The sequence below is a fragment of the Fusarium poae genome (genome assembly GCF_019609905.1).
Source record: "Fusarium poae strain DAOMC 252244 chromosome Unknown contig_3, whole genome shotgun sequence".
Lineage (NCBI taxonomy): Eukaryota > Fungi > Ascomycota > Sordariomycetes > Hypocreales > Nectriaceae > Fusarium > Fusarium poae.
In genome coordinates, this window is record NW_025408661.1 from 244,167 (window position 1) to 257,911 (window position 13,745).

Below are 13,745 nucleotides of genomic sequence, written 5' to 3' on the forward strand. Positions count from 1 at the left end.
ACAAGTAGTAGAGGTGAATACTTGCCGAAACCAGTTATAATACCCCCTTCATCAACGTTGACGGTGTTTTCAGGCTTGATCCAGCCATACTGGCCATCCCGGATATCAAAGTACCAATGAACCGCTTTAGGGGTAAAAGAGTCGAACCTTTTAGCTTCTTGACGTCTACCCATCTTGGTCTTTAGATCTGCGCGGCGATTGATAAACTTGATCACCCAGTTGCGTCCCAAGTTGGGATGTTCGCCCTGCTGTCTCAACAAGCCCATGACACAAGCGCGGATTTGACTATGGGACGGAGCATAGCCCAAGGACTCCTGGCGGAGAATCCAGAAAGCCAGCCTATCCTCTTGTCTCTTGGACAACCGTCGATGAGGGTGGATCTGCTCTTTCACGGCCCCGCGGCCGTGAAGTCTGTCGATTAGAGTCCTTCGGGGCACTCCCCGTCTATGAGCGGCTTGAGGGGGTGAAAAGCCATTGTCAGTAACGTCCAATATGGCCTCTGCCACGTCGTCCTCTGTGTATTTCCATCGAAGTCTTGACCTAAGCATTTTCATGTCGTTGTCAAAGACAAAGACCAAAAAACAAGGCAAAGAGCGGTGAGGAATTTGGCGATCAAACTAACGACATTTCCATAGCACAGCACGCATAGATCACGTACCCTGCACAGCCTTATAAGGTCAGAATCATCACATCCAATCATTTTTATGATCAATAGAGGTAATTTCTCTTGAGTAGCTATATATTTAGGCTGACTTTCGTGTAAGTGAAGTTGATGAGTTTTGGTGGAACTTTTTTTATTTTGCCTGGCGAAAGAGGGGTGGTGGGGTTGTGGATGGTACATTAAACAACTGCTCTGGCATTTTCTACCTAGACCAGAGGTTTTTAAAGAAGTTGTTAAAGCCGCTCATACCATATAAAGAAACGGAGGAGGGTGACGATACCAGGAAAATGTTTGCCGCTTACGTTGGATATCTTTGGGGCGATGAAGCAGCAGTTCTAACGCAGATATTTGAAGAGCACCCAGACTTCCACCGCGACATTCAGAGATTCCTAGAAATGGACTTCCATGCGACCAAAACACCTATTGCCGCGAGTACATTATGCAAGAGAGACTCAGAAGAGTCCTGGGAGCTAACCGGAGGAGGAAAAAGGAGAGGGTGGTACTAGAGGAGGCTTTTAAAAGTACGCACGTTACTGACAAGGGGATTCCAGTATTTATTAAGCAAAACTGATGCTAAATAGAGATAATTTAGGGCTAGCAATATTTAAAGTTAGGCAATCTAAATGGAAGAATCACATTAGAGTTTTAGCGAAAGGCAAAATTGCTAGTCCTTAATATCCTGCTGCTAGGTGTAGACAGCTGTACATTGCTTTTACTAGTGCCGTGACGTTTGTCATGCAATTGAATATTCAAATAGTTACAGACACTTGGCTAGGTCCTTGGGAACCAAACTCCTGCAAAGTTAATGTAAGTGGCTTTTGTCTGGATGGCGATAGACTGTCAGTCAAAATAGAGGAGCTTCGTCCAAAATCAAAGTAAAGTGTGAAAATAAATCCAAATCTCGAGGACCCGTTTCTCGTGATTCTCTCATGTTGCTCAAACCTTCTAGCCTAGTTAGGATGATTTGCAGCTGGGCTTCAGTTTCGGCCGAGCTCGAGACTCTGGGTGACGTTCAGTCATATGAAGTAGTGTCATATCAGGTAGTTCACAGACAACACATGCCTACCCGGACACCTCAGCCCATCGTACATATGAGTGAGCCAGTGGATAATGAGATAGCCAAAATAGGAATAGATATCACTCTCTTCAGACTCTGCTCCATTTGATTTTTGATCTCAAAACGATTCCCCGTTCCTACCCCTAACTTGACTTTATGACCTAACCTCGACCGCACTGCGTCGTTTCAGCACGCGACTGATTGGGAGAAAGATCCAGAGGCGAAGGGCAGCACTCAGCGACTTGCGAGCCACTTTGTTCCAACTGAATATATCTTGTCCATTCCGCGCGCAACGCCGCTTTACACAAAACCCCCAGTAGGTTTCATATAGTTATATGTTCTGGCTCGCGTATACTTTGGTGATGACAACCTTGCGTCTGACAACACATGTCCTCTTTTGAACTGATTCGCCCAACTACGTCATCTATCCTGTTGCTTTCTTCCTTACTTTGAGGGTCACACGCAGACATGAACTTCTTCCAGTCCTGGCAGTCGATAACCCTTCGAGTAAGAGTAACTAATATCGCTTCAATAACTTGAGAGTTTGGAAGAAGTTTTGGTCTTCGCCAGCGGCATTGTCATTGGCATATTCATCGTCTGCAGAGGATGCAAGTGCTGAAGGTTGATGAGCCTTGATGCTGTTAAGATCAGCCGGTCCAATCCACAAGAAAGATCGTGCTAAAAGTTGATCAAATAGCGGGGAAGACTTTACTGCTTCTGGTGATCTGTAATAGAGTCAGAAGGAAACTTCCGGTACTTCCTATTTGAGAGAACACTGACCGACATAAATGGTTGGATACAAATCGATTCAGGACCATTACGAAACCAACCGAGGCAATGTAGACTGCCACCCCTCCAGGCAGCCCAGATGACTCTATAGCCAAGATAGCACCTAGGAAGACAGACTGGGCGTATATTGTGGCTTGAGATTGAACCTTCGTCAACCTGATTCTCTTAGAGGCGAAGATGAGAAACCTGGTGTACAGAAAAGCATGTAGTAGTTTGACGACAGCTCCATGCATCCAAGGATCCTTGCGAATGACCGTGACAACCGCGAGTACCGGTCGTATGATGGCGGGCGCCTGATAAGCCGCCCTTGTAGTTTTATTGCCCCTCAATAACGGCCTGGCAAGCTTCAGGGTTGTCAGAGAGTGGACCAGACACAGGATTGTGTCCACGATATCTGGCAGCGCGGCGTCATCCATGGAATGCAGATAGTATTTGGCCAACTCCGTTATCCCAGACAGTATATGTAGCACCAAGGTCAAAAGCCTATCCCGATGCCAACTGGAACGATAGACCGGCAAACTACGGCGTGTGTGGCAGCAAGAACATATCCTAATACCCTGGATACTATGTGAAAGGCAATCGTCCGTCGGTGGTTACAATGAAGACGCATTGTATTATCGCTGCAACACTTGACTGGCAAAGCAATGCTGTCTGTTTCAGAATTCAAGTAATATTGAGCTTAATCTAAACCTGGTTGCATACCGAATTTTATCGAACACAAGTGAAAATGATGTGCATGTGCGCCGAGAAGTTACGCTAAACCGTACCCTCACTTCTGGCGTAAAGGATCCTTCCGGTCCAAAAACAACATGCTTTTTTGAAAAGTCTAGATTGGGCCCTCTGGGTACATGGCTCTACCTCATAAGCAAATGCTCTGTCATAATTTGGCTACCTTATGGGTGAATGAGCAATGTTTGACTCAGCGAGTGAAGGACTCAGCAGCACCGCTACCGCCTGGAGTTCCGGGTCGCGAATCTGGGGTAGTGGAGATGGATCGACAGTACGAGCCATAAGTACTGCGGCTTGCGTCAATGATGTAAGTACATCGAGATAGTTAATAGCTTTCTGTGGCTGGCCAGGGTGTACCCAATGTGGGTCTATACTTAAGCCAGATATGTGAGGCTTTATTTATAAACGAGAGTTATTGTTGGTGAGGAAGGTGCAAGTTCACTACAACATACATCGCTGACGACTATTAAGACTCCTCTTTTCACAATCACATAGGTTGCACGATATGAGAATAGAAATACAAGGTACTCTTGCTGTTAAACATTGAAATTGAAACCCTATATTGTTCTACTGATATAACCCTCAAATAAAGATACTAACGTGGACGTAAAGAGAATTCTGGGAAATAGAAAAAAGATCTGAAGATGAAAGCCACATCAACACTGGGCAATTAAACTCTTATGACATAAGACTGGGCAGCCTTCACGAAAAAAGGAAAACGTCTGATTTGATCATCAAAGGAGTGAAAATGGACCAAGAGAAAAAGCTTCGTCCTTGAGTTTAATGCTGACCCTGGTCAGGATTGTTGAAGTCGCAACATCGAGCTTAGTAATGTAATGCTTGATCTTGCAATCTCTGTGGGTCGTTATCGCCGTTGTGGATTTTAAAACCCTGCCTAGTCATTGCTTTATCAGGAAGCCATTGCTGTTGGGCGACGTGCGAACCGAGGCTGTCTCATTCCATTGAACATTCTACTACTCCCAGGTCGCGGTGGACCGTTTGGTTTCACCCATCGCGGGGTGGTATGGCTGGGGTTTCTCGCTGATGTGTGTTGTGGAGGAGTACCACTTTCTACATCAGGGTCTGCTAGAGGACTCTCCATAGACTGGACGACCTTCGAAGACTGGTATTCATCTGGTGGGATCGTCACTTCTCTAAATCTAGCCACATCGTCGTCAACTGGCGATGGCGACTTCTTGCGATCCTCGACAACAAACGGCTGTCCAGGACGCAGGGCCTGGTAATACTTTCTCTCATACCAGAAAGCCATCTTGAAAAGTCTATAATCCTGGAAGGCATTTTTATTTTCTCGGTCCCTGCGAACAGGATCATCTTTCGTTTTATAGTAATAGTGGTATCCCTCTGGCCGCCGTGCCTGGTACGTTTCACGATCGGATGGATCCTTCGGGTCATAATTGGCGCGCCACCATCCACGGTTCACAAACGTGATTTCTCCGCCACGCCGTCTTCCTATGATGAATATAGGTTGGCGCCATTTGAATTTGTACGGATTTTCTGGATCGAGTCTGGACAAGAAATCACTATGGTTCATCTCTTTACCAGGCGCTGCCACGCCAAGGACGGTTTCCAGATGTTGCCAACTTTCAGGGTTTTGGCTAGCTCGGTACTTCTCATCTGATAGGCAAGGTGCTTGTGCCGCATTGAAATCGTCGCTTTTCATACCTTCAATGCGATAGATGTATCTGTCACCAACTGTATACATATTTATGTACTTGGGGCGTCTCCCTCCCCGCACAAGCGCTATCGTTTGCATGTTTGCTGGGGGTTTTCGGTTACCCGCTAGATCGCCCATAATTTCGTTGTATTCATCGTCTTCATCAGGAGGAGGGGGAGAAGACTGTGGTGTCTGCTGCCCCTGGGGAGACTGTTTGGTTGATGTACCAAAGAAATTGGTCATGTCGTTGTTGTTCGACTTTTGTTTCTTAGAGTTGGGCTCAGCTACGCCTGGGCTAAAACTCCTATATTCACGAGCTGCATTCGTATCTCCAGGTATCTTTACACCACGTTTGGTGGGCCCGTCTAGAATAAAATGGTTTTCATCAGATGAAGTACCGCCGTTCTGTCCAAATGAATTATTGCCGTTCTGTCCAGATGAAGTACCGCCATTCTGTCCAGATGAATCATCGCCGTTGAGTCCAAAAAAAGTACCGCCGTTCTGTCCAGGTGGAGTACCACTGGTCTGTCCAGATGGAGTACCATCGTTCTGTCCAGGTGGAGTACCATCGTTCTGTCCAGGTGGAGTACCACTGGTCTGTCCAGATGAATTGTCATCTGCCTGGGAAGAGGGGCTTTCGCTCTGTTCGTTTACTCTATTTCCTGCTTCTTGGGTATCACCCATCGGCAAATCTTCAACTGGCGATTCTACCTTGACGTTATTTTGCACAGAAGTCATGTTCACGATATTATACAAAGATGTCTGTGTCAAATTCTGAGATACTTGGGCATCCTACACAGCTTATATACATAGAGGGGTCTTACAATAATCACACAAGAGTGCCATTTCGGCCGAAAGAGAACAAATTTGACAATAACTACTTTGATCATGCCATCAATATCACGACTAAGCAAGTCAGTCTTGCAGGTCAAATTCATCCGCAACAACATAGTTATTGCCTTTCATGGCCTTCATTCGTCACTGAAGCAACAAAGTGTCCGCTGGCGGTCAAGCCTGTATGGGACGGCAACTTTTACATTGCTCAACTCACGGTCCCAGTTCAGTTGTTGCTACCCTTGCAGTCCGGGCTCTAATTTCGGCCGCTAGCCTATTTTTCATTAAATGTAAGATAAGCTTTCGCTCACAGATCATGGCAGTGGCTCATGCAGCTTTTACAGTATGTAAAGCTAGAAATGTCGGGAACATGGCTAAGCATGCACCAGTCTCCACGAAGGCTGATTATCGACTCCAATAGGCAGATGTTATCATCCCTCTGCGACCAGAGAAGGCCTTAGTGAAAGGAAGATATTGACCTACGCTATCAATTGTTTATCCATAATGACTTCACCGAGAGCAAGGAGTTGCGCTCCGATCTGGCCTTTCTTTTGCAAGACTCATTCTGAGCATGTCTATATGTACCGTAACCAGACGATCTCTACCATTTAGAAGCTATTATTGGTAAGGTTTGGATGATAGTATGTGATAATGACAAACATTCCAAGTAGACAGTGTCAACCATCACGGCTTTTGCAGTGCTCTGTGCACTGTCGTAAGCCACAAGTGCTACGGGTCAGTCAGTTCGCGAAAGCTTATCTTAGATTCAATGAAAATAGGCTAGTGGCCTCTAATTTCGGCCGGGAATATATGAACCTATCTTCATAGTAAATTTGGGACATCAGTCACAGCTGTCACCTGATAATGTGTACACGATTTTCTTGCCTTCCATGGAGCATATTTGCTTTGACCTCAAATATGTGTCAAAAAATGTTGGAGAAAGGCTCGGTGATCTAGATTGGAACAATACAGCGGTAGGATGGATGCTGAACGAAACCATTAGTGCATGGTCTATCCATAGCCGGTATAGCTTCCATATGATAAAGTGATAAAGTATTGAGCATTTGCACCTTCCGTTCCAAAACAAAATGCTCTTTGTAAAGTCTAGGGTGGGGTCGTTACGGTACATGTCCCTACCTCATAAGCAGTCATTTTGTCACAACTTGGCCGCGTATAAGCAACTTCTGGCTGACGGAATGAGATACTCAGAAGAACCACCGCTACCTAGAGGTTTGGGTCATAAATCCGGGGAAGTGGGGACAATGTGACAATGTGAGTCGTGAGTACTATCGCTGAAGTCCGTCAGGGAAGTCCACAAATTTGCGGGCCATCAGTCATTTGTCGAAGCGTGCACAGTGTGCATATATACCTGTCACGAGAGATGGAGGCTCTTCTTAATTAACGGGAGTTATTGTCGGAGAGGAAGGTGCAAGTGCTTAATACTGCAAGCATTGGGATCGTACGCAACACCAAGACCAGGAAATAGTACGACCTGCAACATTCTCGCGTCTATTTTGGCTTGCACATGGTGTTAGCACCATCTTTCTTTCTTTCTTTCTTTCATTTCTCTTTTCAGTTCCACTGATTCAAAAGACGCTCATACGGCCTGTTCTCTCGCTTTCTAGTCTTTTTTCTTTGTTTTCTTCCGTTTCTAAACGTGACAATAAACTATACAGATACTCATGAATAATGATGTCTTTCAAATGCTTTGGCCGGCCTCACTCAGCACATGGACCCCGCTGCCTACGAGAACGTGATGAAAAAGAAATCATCCTGCCATCCATTGAGCGAGACTCTCGATGTTATCAATGGCCAAAATTTGGAATCAAAGTATGGTCTAGCAAACTCATTTCTCGGCTGTACCCAAGGGAGGTTAATCAAGATTTCGAGCGGTCTTTGGCGCCCTCGCCAGGTTTGCCTTCAGGCCCAGAGTCACATACTGAGCACTACGAAACAAATCGTCTCCGTAGTAGGAGTGTCTCTGGATAGAGCGAAACCTCTTCTTCCTATCCTTCTACACCTGACACGAAGCCGAAGAGTTACCCCATGACTTGTGCTTTGTAGGTTCAAGCTCCTCAACTCGATCAGAAGGAGTGACGTGATGTGGCCCAAGACTATTCATTATCATTATTACCTTATCTTCTTTGGAAGGGGGACTACGACAGGAGGAGAAAAATATTTCGAAAACATAGTGCATGAGCATAGATTGAAATAGTAAACCTAGTATCGTAAACCTGTGTACATACATACGAGTGTGCCTTCAAAAGCGAAACGTTGATTCCCCCTTAGCCACTGGTCAGTTTGGTTATGTATGCCATCTTTTACGATGTTTATTCCAATCAAGATTTCCTATAGCTAATCCATTGTGGTCAGTACAACCAGAAAAGCCCTTTCATATTCCTTGCCACTGCTTCAATGCTCCTTGTAGGGTGAGAGAGGAAGCCACAACTCTTCGATATTGTGGATGATAATCATCTGAACCAGGATAGTAATCTCGATTACCTTTTAGAGTTTTGAGTTGTATTTGCCACCGCTGGGCTGGACGAAGCAAAATAAGCCATTGGTAAAGTCATTCCACTTTTCTTCGGACACAATCGGCGCCGTTATATAATCGTCGACTGGATCACGATGAAGTGACTCTGACCTAATTTGAGCTAGGGTTGATTCGTATTGCTCGTCTAGCAGGGGGTCTCCACATCTCGCTTTGCCCATGCTTTGGGCTGACAAATAGATCAAAGGCTTGCTCGCAGATAGACGTTCATACAGTTCCAGTACGTCCGAAGAAATCCCTGCCTGCTGGGCGGCTTCGTAAGCCATGCGGTGACCGATGGCTTCGACCAGCGGTCGGCATAACGGAAGAACATGTTGATTGAAAGCTTGGCTCCGATGCTGTCTGTATCCTCCAACCTCCGTGAGACGTGATTGGATGTCGTTCATCAAGCCCTGCTCCTGCTGCGCCAGGAGCGTTAAGGCATTCTGGCATGTTGGAAGCTTCAGTTTGCCGCCAAGGAGCTCAGACACCAAACCTAAAATGTTTCAGTCAGCAAGGCACCGCCAGGCTCTGTCTTAGCAGCGAGTGAAGATTTAGGTACGTACGGATGCATAGCACCAGCGTGTCGCCTTCGGCTATGGAGTTCCCTTGGAAAGTCAAGTCCAGTTCACTGATCTGGTTGAAGGCAAAAAGTCCTTGCCAACCGCACCTTTCTGTGAGGTCCCTCAAGACCCGCGATGCTTTGATCACTGTTGCCTTGAAGATGGTGGCGCGCGCATGTTGCTCCGGGCGGGCAGGGTTGGAGCACATTCCCACAGTCCAGTGCGCAAAGGCCGTCAGAACCTTCACCTGGACCCATCCTTCGACGATAGGGCGTTGCTGGGTGCTGAAATTCATAGATGCGTATTGTTGTACAATAGTTGTATGTTGTGAGGTAGTGTTGTACAACTTTACAACAGTTGTACAACAATAAGGTCACGTGCAACGACAAAACGGGTAGAATTAAGATGCCATGGCTCTATATCTTCGTCTATAACATTTTAGTCATCTTGTAAGACTTCCGAACCCTTCCAATTTGAGTCTTGTTCTTCTCAAGAAACTCCACACGAAAGAAGCTGTAGAAGTCCCAGCCCAGCCGCTCGATGGCTGTTAATTGAGCAGATGTTGAATTAATAGGCGATGAGCTATCCATAGTCGAGATTCTCGGAATAAGTGCTTAAGCATATGGCACACTAATGGTGCCTAAAGCGTCTAGGATTTGCAGTGAGATTCATAGAATCAAAAACAATAAAGACAGGGCAGCTCGGCCATAGCATTGATTGAAAAGTCATCACTCGCATGTGGAAAACATCGAATCGAAGAAACCTCTTAACTTCTATCTAATGAGGGACTGGGAGCTGGCTTCCTGTAGCTATGTTTCGTCATAAGCAGCATTGATGGTCTTTAGGCAGCCGTATGCTGCCTTGCGCTACCTAGTTGTGATGTGGCGTTCGTGCTGTCCGTGAAACTATTCACGACAGTTATCCTTGGCCGTGAAAGAGCTTATCCGAGGAGTAAAGAGAACATAAACTTATATGTCTGTCTGCTAACGGTGGGCGCCTAAGAGCCATAAACGTGCCACGGGCCGTAGCCATCAGTGAGGTCGCTTACTACTCAGCCGGTGGCGGATAGCTTCACGGCGTAACAAGGCCATCGTGACACGTCACGTTTCTGGTGTATACCTACGATAAAACCAATATCTGATTAGCTAACACTACCAACTTGGCCAATTATATGAAGCGCTTTATTGTTGTACAACAGTTGTTTGGGAAGTCCGGTTGTGTTGTACAGCTTCAACAAAAGTAGTGTTGTACAACTATACAACAGTTGTACTCATATAACAACACTACAATACGCATGTATGCTGAAATTGATGATTGGCATAGTTTAATGTCCATCTGGTGACAGGATAGTCCTTCGTTCGCTGTAGAGAGCAGCGATGCGCGTTCCCACACGCATGGCAGATATGCCCATGATCGAGAGCGACAACGTTCCAACAGCAACCCGCCAAATCTGACGCAGAAACTCGGCACGCTCATGCTTTGGTTTGGAAGTAGAACCGAGAAGAGCACTTGGTGGTAGCTGAACATGATGAAACGTAGTGATTGCATGATCCAGCGGTTTGGTACCTGGTCTTGAAAGTAATATTCGCAACGAAACCCCAGGACGCATCGCACCCGCATCGCTAAGAAAGACAACGAATGGCTTTACCCCTTGGCTCTTTCCGTGAACTATCAAGCGAGCAAAAACTATTGCAACCCGTGGTATGCCACAGTACGGTGTCGGGGGGCATTGCCTTTGATGCTGCTTTGTTTGGGGTGTGCAGGTCGAAGGAATCTTACTGTCGAAATGAAAATCCCAAAACTTCTCAGTAAGGGCTTCGATGTCATGCAAACTCAGGCCTAACGCGAATTAGACTTGGTCGATTTCACTCTCGAAAATATCATATACGCACCGCTATGCTGGCACATCAGCTTGGCTCTCTCATAATGCAGCGCCACCTCCTCTTCCTTCGCCGGGGGAACAAAATCATTGTGGCTTTGCCAGACCTCGTGATCGAGGATTGCCTTGGTTTGAAACATCGATTATCAGGTTATAACAGCCACCCGATGATTTGAAAACTGATGGAAGACCCCGAATCCGCCTCAACAGATTCCTCGCTGGTATGGTTCATGCAGAGTTTGCCAATGAGACTTGAGCGACCTGATCTTGTTATGATATAACAATCTTTACCGGCTTTCTAGGAAGCTAGCAAATCTTACGAAGTTTATGAGACTCTTAGATGATACGCTAAACTACCGCCCGGTGGATAGTTGGACGGAAGCGCCATCCAAAATGGGTAGCACCAGTCCGATACTGAACAATATTGAATTGAGATGCGATAATTGATGTCAAGGCTACTTGCAACGGCTTCGGCAGCCTAAATGATGGCGCCAAGTCATTTTTAAGACGCAATTTTAGGCTCACTAGACCTTTTTGAGCCTGCACAATGGTCAGGCTGACGGTGTTAAAGGCCACAAGTGGTCATTCTTGTTCAGGGTAATGGCTGTCGTTGCAAGGAGACGGGGCAAGCCAGTGCAATGTCGGCATAACCTATACATACCGAACTCAGCCACATTAGCCACAGAGTAGGTACCCGCTGTTGATTTTGTTCATCACTGTATTCGAGTCAGGCGTTTCAAGTCACTATCGTTGACCTGAGGCTAGTGGATGCTTCATCCATTATTGATCGGGATGCAGACTAGCGTCAGCCTGTCAATATTTAGCGGTGTTTGGAGACAAAAATGAAGCATGTCCGGGATGAACTGTTTCGTACAAAACAGGACACGTCCCTGACTGGCTATCGCCCGACGTGTCTGTCTTTCAGCATTCATTGTGTGATGTTGACTTCGAAAAGACTGGCGTGTGACGTTTTGTGCCTTAGCAAACTCAAACTGTATGCTGTAGCATGCGGCCGTTTAGGGTTCACTGTGTCGCGTCGTGTAGATACAAATAAAGAATTGTCGCCATCTGTGGTTCCTGAGAATTGGTTGAAAGTCCTTTGCCTGGCACACGTGCACATGTGTTTGATTTTCCAATCATGAATGCAATCTCATTCAAACTGCGCGACTGCTCGCAAGATTGCCGAAGCGTGAATAATCAAGCCGATAGGGACCCTTATATTCCATATCTACCTTCGTCAAGAAAGCTGCCCACCGGTTTGATCGCAGGACTGAACACTGAAGAGGACTGCAGTTCAGGTGCGGGAAGCCATCACTCATGGTTCCTCAGGGCCAACAGCTGTCTGATAGAATGGATCTGTCCTGATTGTGAAGGTCCAGAGCAAGGCATGTTTTTCGAATGCCACTACTGTAGACGTGTGAAATGTAGGCGATGCGTGTAAACCGAACCTTTGCACAGGTTCAGGGAACCTATATGCGAAACCTTTTCTTCTACGCATATGTTTCTTTCCGTTCTCATTCACCGCAGTGGCGATAGTAAGCTTTTACCGAAGTCGGTCGTCGAAACGCCGATAGTTCCTTCTTAAAGATCCGAGGAAAGTCTTCCGGTTTTCCTTTGATCGCAAACTAATGATCTCCCTTCTCTAATTCTCTTCAAACCCGGCGCTAGGGTCGAAAACGATCACTCTTCGCTTTTGTGTTCTCTTGGTTTGGGGATGCGAGCCTAAAAAGGAAATTGAACTAAATGTCGCTGTCCGTGGCGAATATTGTATTGAAAATTCCAATAGGACACGATATCTTAACAATGAGCTGTCAGCTGGCTTCACCAGACTTACCGGTAGCAGCCTGCCAAGGTAAAGGAAGCACAATTATCCATAACTACTGTATTGAAGATAAACCTTTTCTATCACTGCCATAGGGTAGGGTGAAAATCGATGCCCCATTTCATCCTCGCTATCCCCCATGAGTATGCACATACAAGCCATCTTGAGTCTGCAGTTTCCCTTCGCTAGAACAGTTGAGCTTGATCTTTCGGAAACATGCTGATATTGACTGTTCTAATATAGTCCTGGCGAATGTCGGAGACCGTCGCGTTCAGCTCATCTATAGCTTCCAATAGCCTGTAGAAGAAATCTCTGTGATATGTGGCGTCCTCTCGCTGCTGTTGGGTTTCTTGCATGAGACGTTCGTTTTCTTGTTCCAGAGTCCAGATGTTTTCCTGCAGCTGCATTCGAGTGGTTGCGTCGTAGGCTGCACTCGTCTCCATCATAGAAACTTGATGTCCTAATAAAGCTACGTCTTCACTCGTTCCGCCCCGTTCCGTTACATCCGCATCGAATGTTGGTATGCCGTATGGCGGCGGGCTTCCCGAACGCAGGTGGCCACCAGCGAAATCACCTTTGCTGAATGTGATGGCGTGAAAGCTTCTCCCGACTTCTCTGCAAAGCTTCTGGTATGCTTCAGGTTCGTGGTCTTCAAGTTCCCTGGAAAACAGATGTGCTACTTCTTTCGTATAGGTCCAAGTGTAGGCATCGCTCTGCTTCATCACCAAGCGTACATTGCCAGGTTCTAATTTGATACCGGTCCTCCTCTCTACTCTTTGTTAGGGGACACGAGTTCGGTTATCGTGGGTCATATACTCACCAATATGTGCTGTAAGCTTGTCCCTGCATCTTCGTAAAAGCAACCTGTCCTTGCTTGTATCTCTGGCGACACCATCGACTGCTTGGTATGAACCGAGTTGCTGCATATTCGATACTGTTGACTAGATCTTGGAGATGTGCGATGGGGTGATTCTGATCGCTTTGTATCCCTTTTCACTGTCTAGTGTATTCAAAGCGCATCTGATGGAAAGTGTCGTGGTTTTTAACTCTTCAAATCGCATATCGCAAGTAATTTCACCTCAGATGGATGCAAAAGGACTTCGTGGACTGGAGTCCGAACATAGCGGTTTGCTTTACGTTTCAAATACGCCAATCGCATAGATAAACTGCTACAAAGTCTAAGAATGAAGTCGCTCTCACGTCGAG

The 13,745-nt window shown here is 46.3% G+C and overlaps 5 protein-coding genes across 5 annotated transcripts; 1 reads left to right on the forward strand and 4 right to left on the reverse strand.

Annotated features, from left to right (window-relative positions):
- Window positions 1-948: 948 nt before the first annotated feature.
- Window positions 949-1,222, forward strand: FPOAC1_013701 (uncharacterized protein; the record flags this gene model as incomplete). The annotated part of the gene is made up of 2 exons (XM_044858042.1): window positions 949-1,160; window positions 1,213-1,222. The coding sequence occupies 2 exons, from the start codon at window positions 949-951 to the stop codon at window positions 1,220-1,222; spliced, it is 222 nt and encodes a 73-aa protein (XP_044700866.1).
- Window positions 1,223-2,235: 1,013 nt separating this feature from the next.
- Window positions 2,236-5,649, reverse strand: FPOAC1_013702 (uncharacterized protein; the record flags this gene model as incomplete). Its single annotated transcript, XM_044858043.1, has 3 exons — window positions 2,236-2,356; window positions 3,400-3,523; window positions 4,212-5,649. The coding sequence occupies 3 exons, from the start codon at window positions 5,647-5,649 to the stop codon at window positions 2,236-2,238; spliced, it is 1,683 nt and encodes a 560-aa protein (XP_044700867.1).
- A 2,601-nt stretch (window positions 5,650-8,250) lies between these two features.
- FPOAC1_013703 (uncharacterized protein) lies at window positions 8,251-9,133 on the reverse strand (the record flags this gene model as incomplete). Its single annotated transcript, XM_044858044.1, has 2 exons — window positions 8,251-8,771; window positions 8,842-9,133. The coding sequence occupies 2 exons, from the start codon at window positions 9,131-9,133 to the stop codon at window positions 8,251-8,253; spliced, it is 813 nt and encodes a 270-aa protein (XP_044700868.1).
- A 1,029-nt stretch (window positions 9,134-10,162) lies between these two features.
- FPOAC1_013704 (uncharacterized protein) lies at window positions 10,163-10,857 on the reverse strand (the record flags this gene model as incomplete). The annotated part of the gene is made up of 2 exons (XM_044858045.1): window positions 10,163-10,677; window positions 10,731-10,857. 2 exons carry the CDS (start codon window positions 10,855-10,857, stop codon window positions 10,163-10,165), a joined length of 642 nt encoding a protein of 213 aa, XP_044700869.1.
- A 1,867-nt stretch (window positions 10,858-12,724) lies between these two features.
- FPOAC1_013705 (uncharacterized protein) lies at window positions 12,725-13,465 on the reverse strand (the record flags this gene model as incomplete). The annotated part of the gene is made up of 2 exons (XM_044858046.1): window positions 12,725-13,304; window positions 13,356-13,465. 2 exons carry the CDS (start codon window positions 13,463-13,465, stop codon window positions 12,725-12,727), a joined length of 690 nt encoding a protein of 229 aa, XP_044700870.1.
- Between the last annotated feature and the right edge of the window lie 280 nt (window positions 13,466-13,745).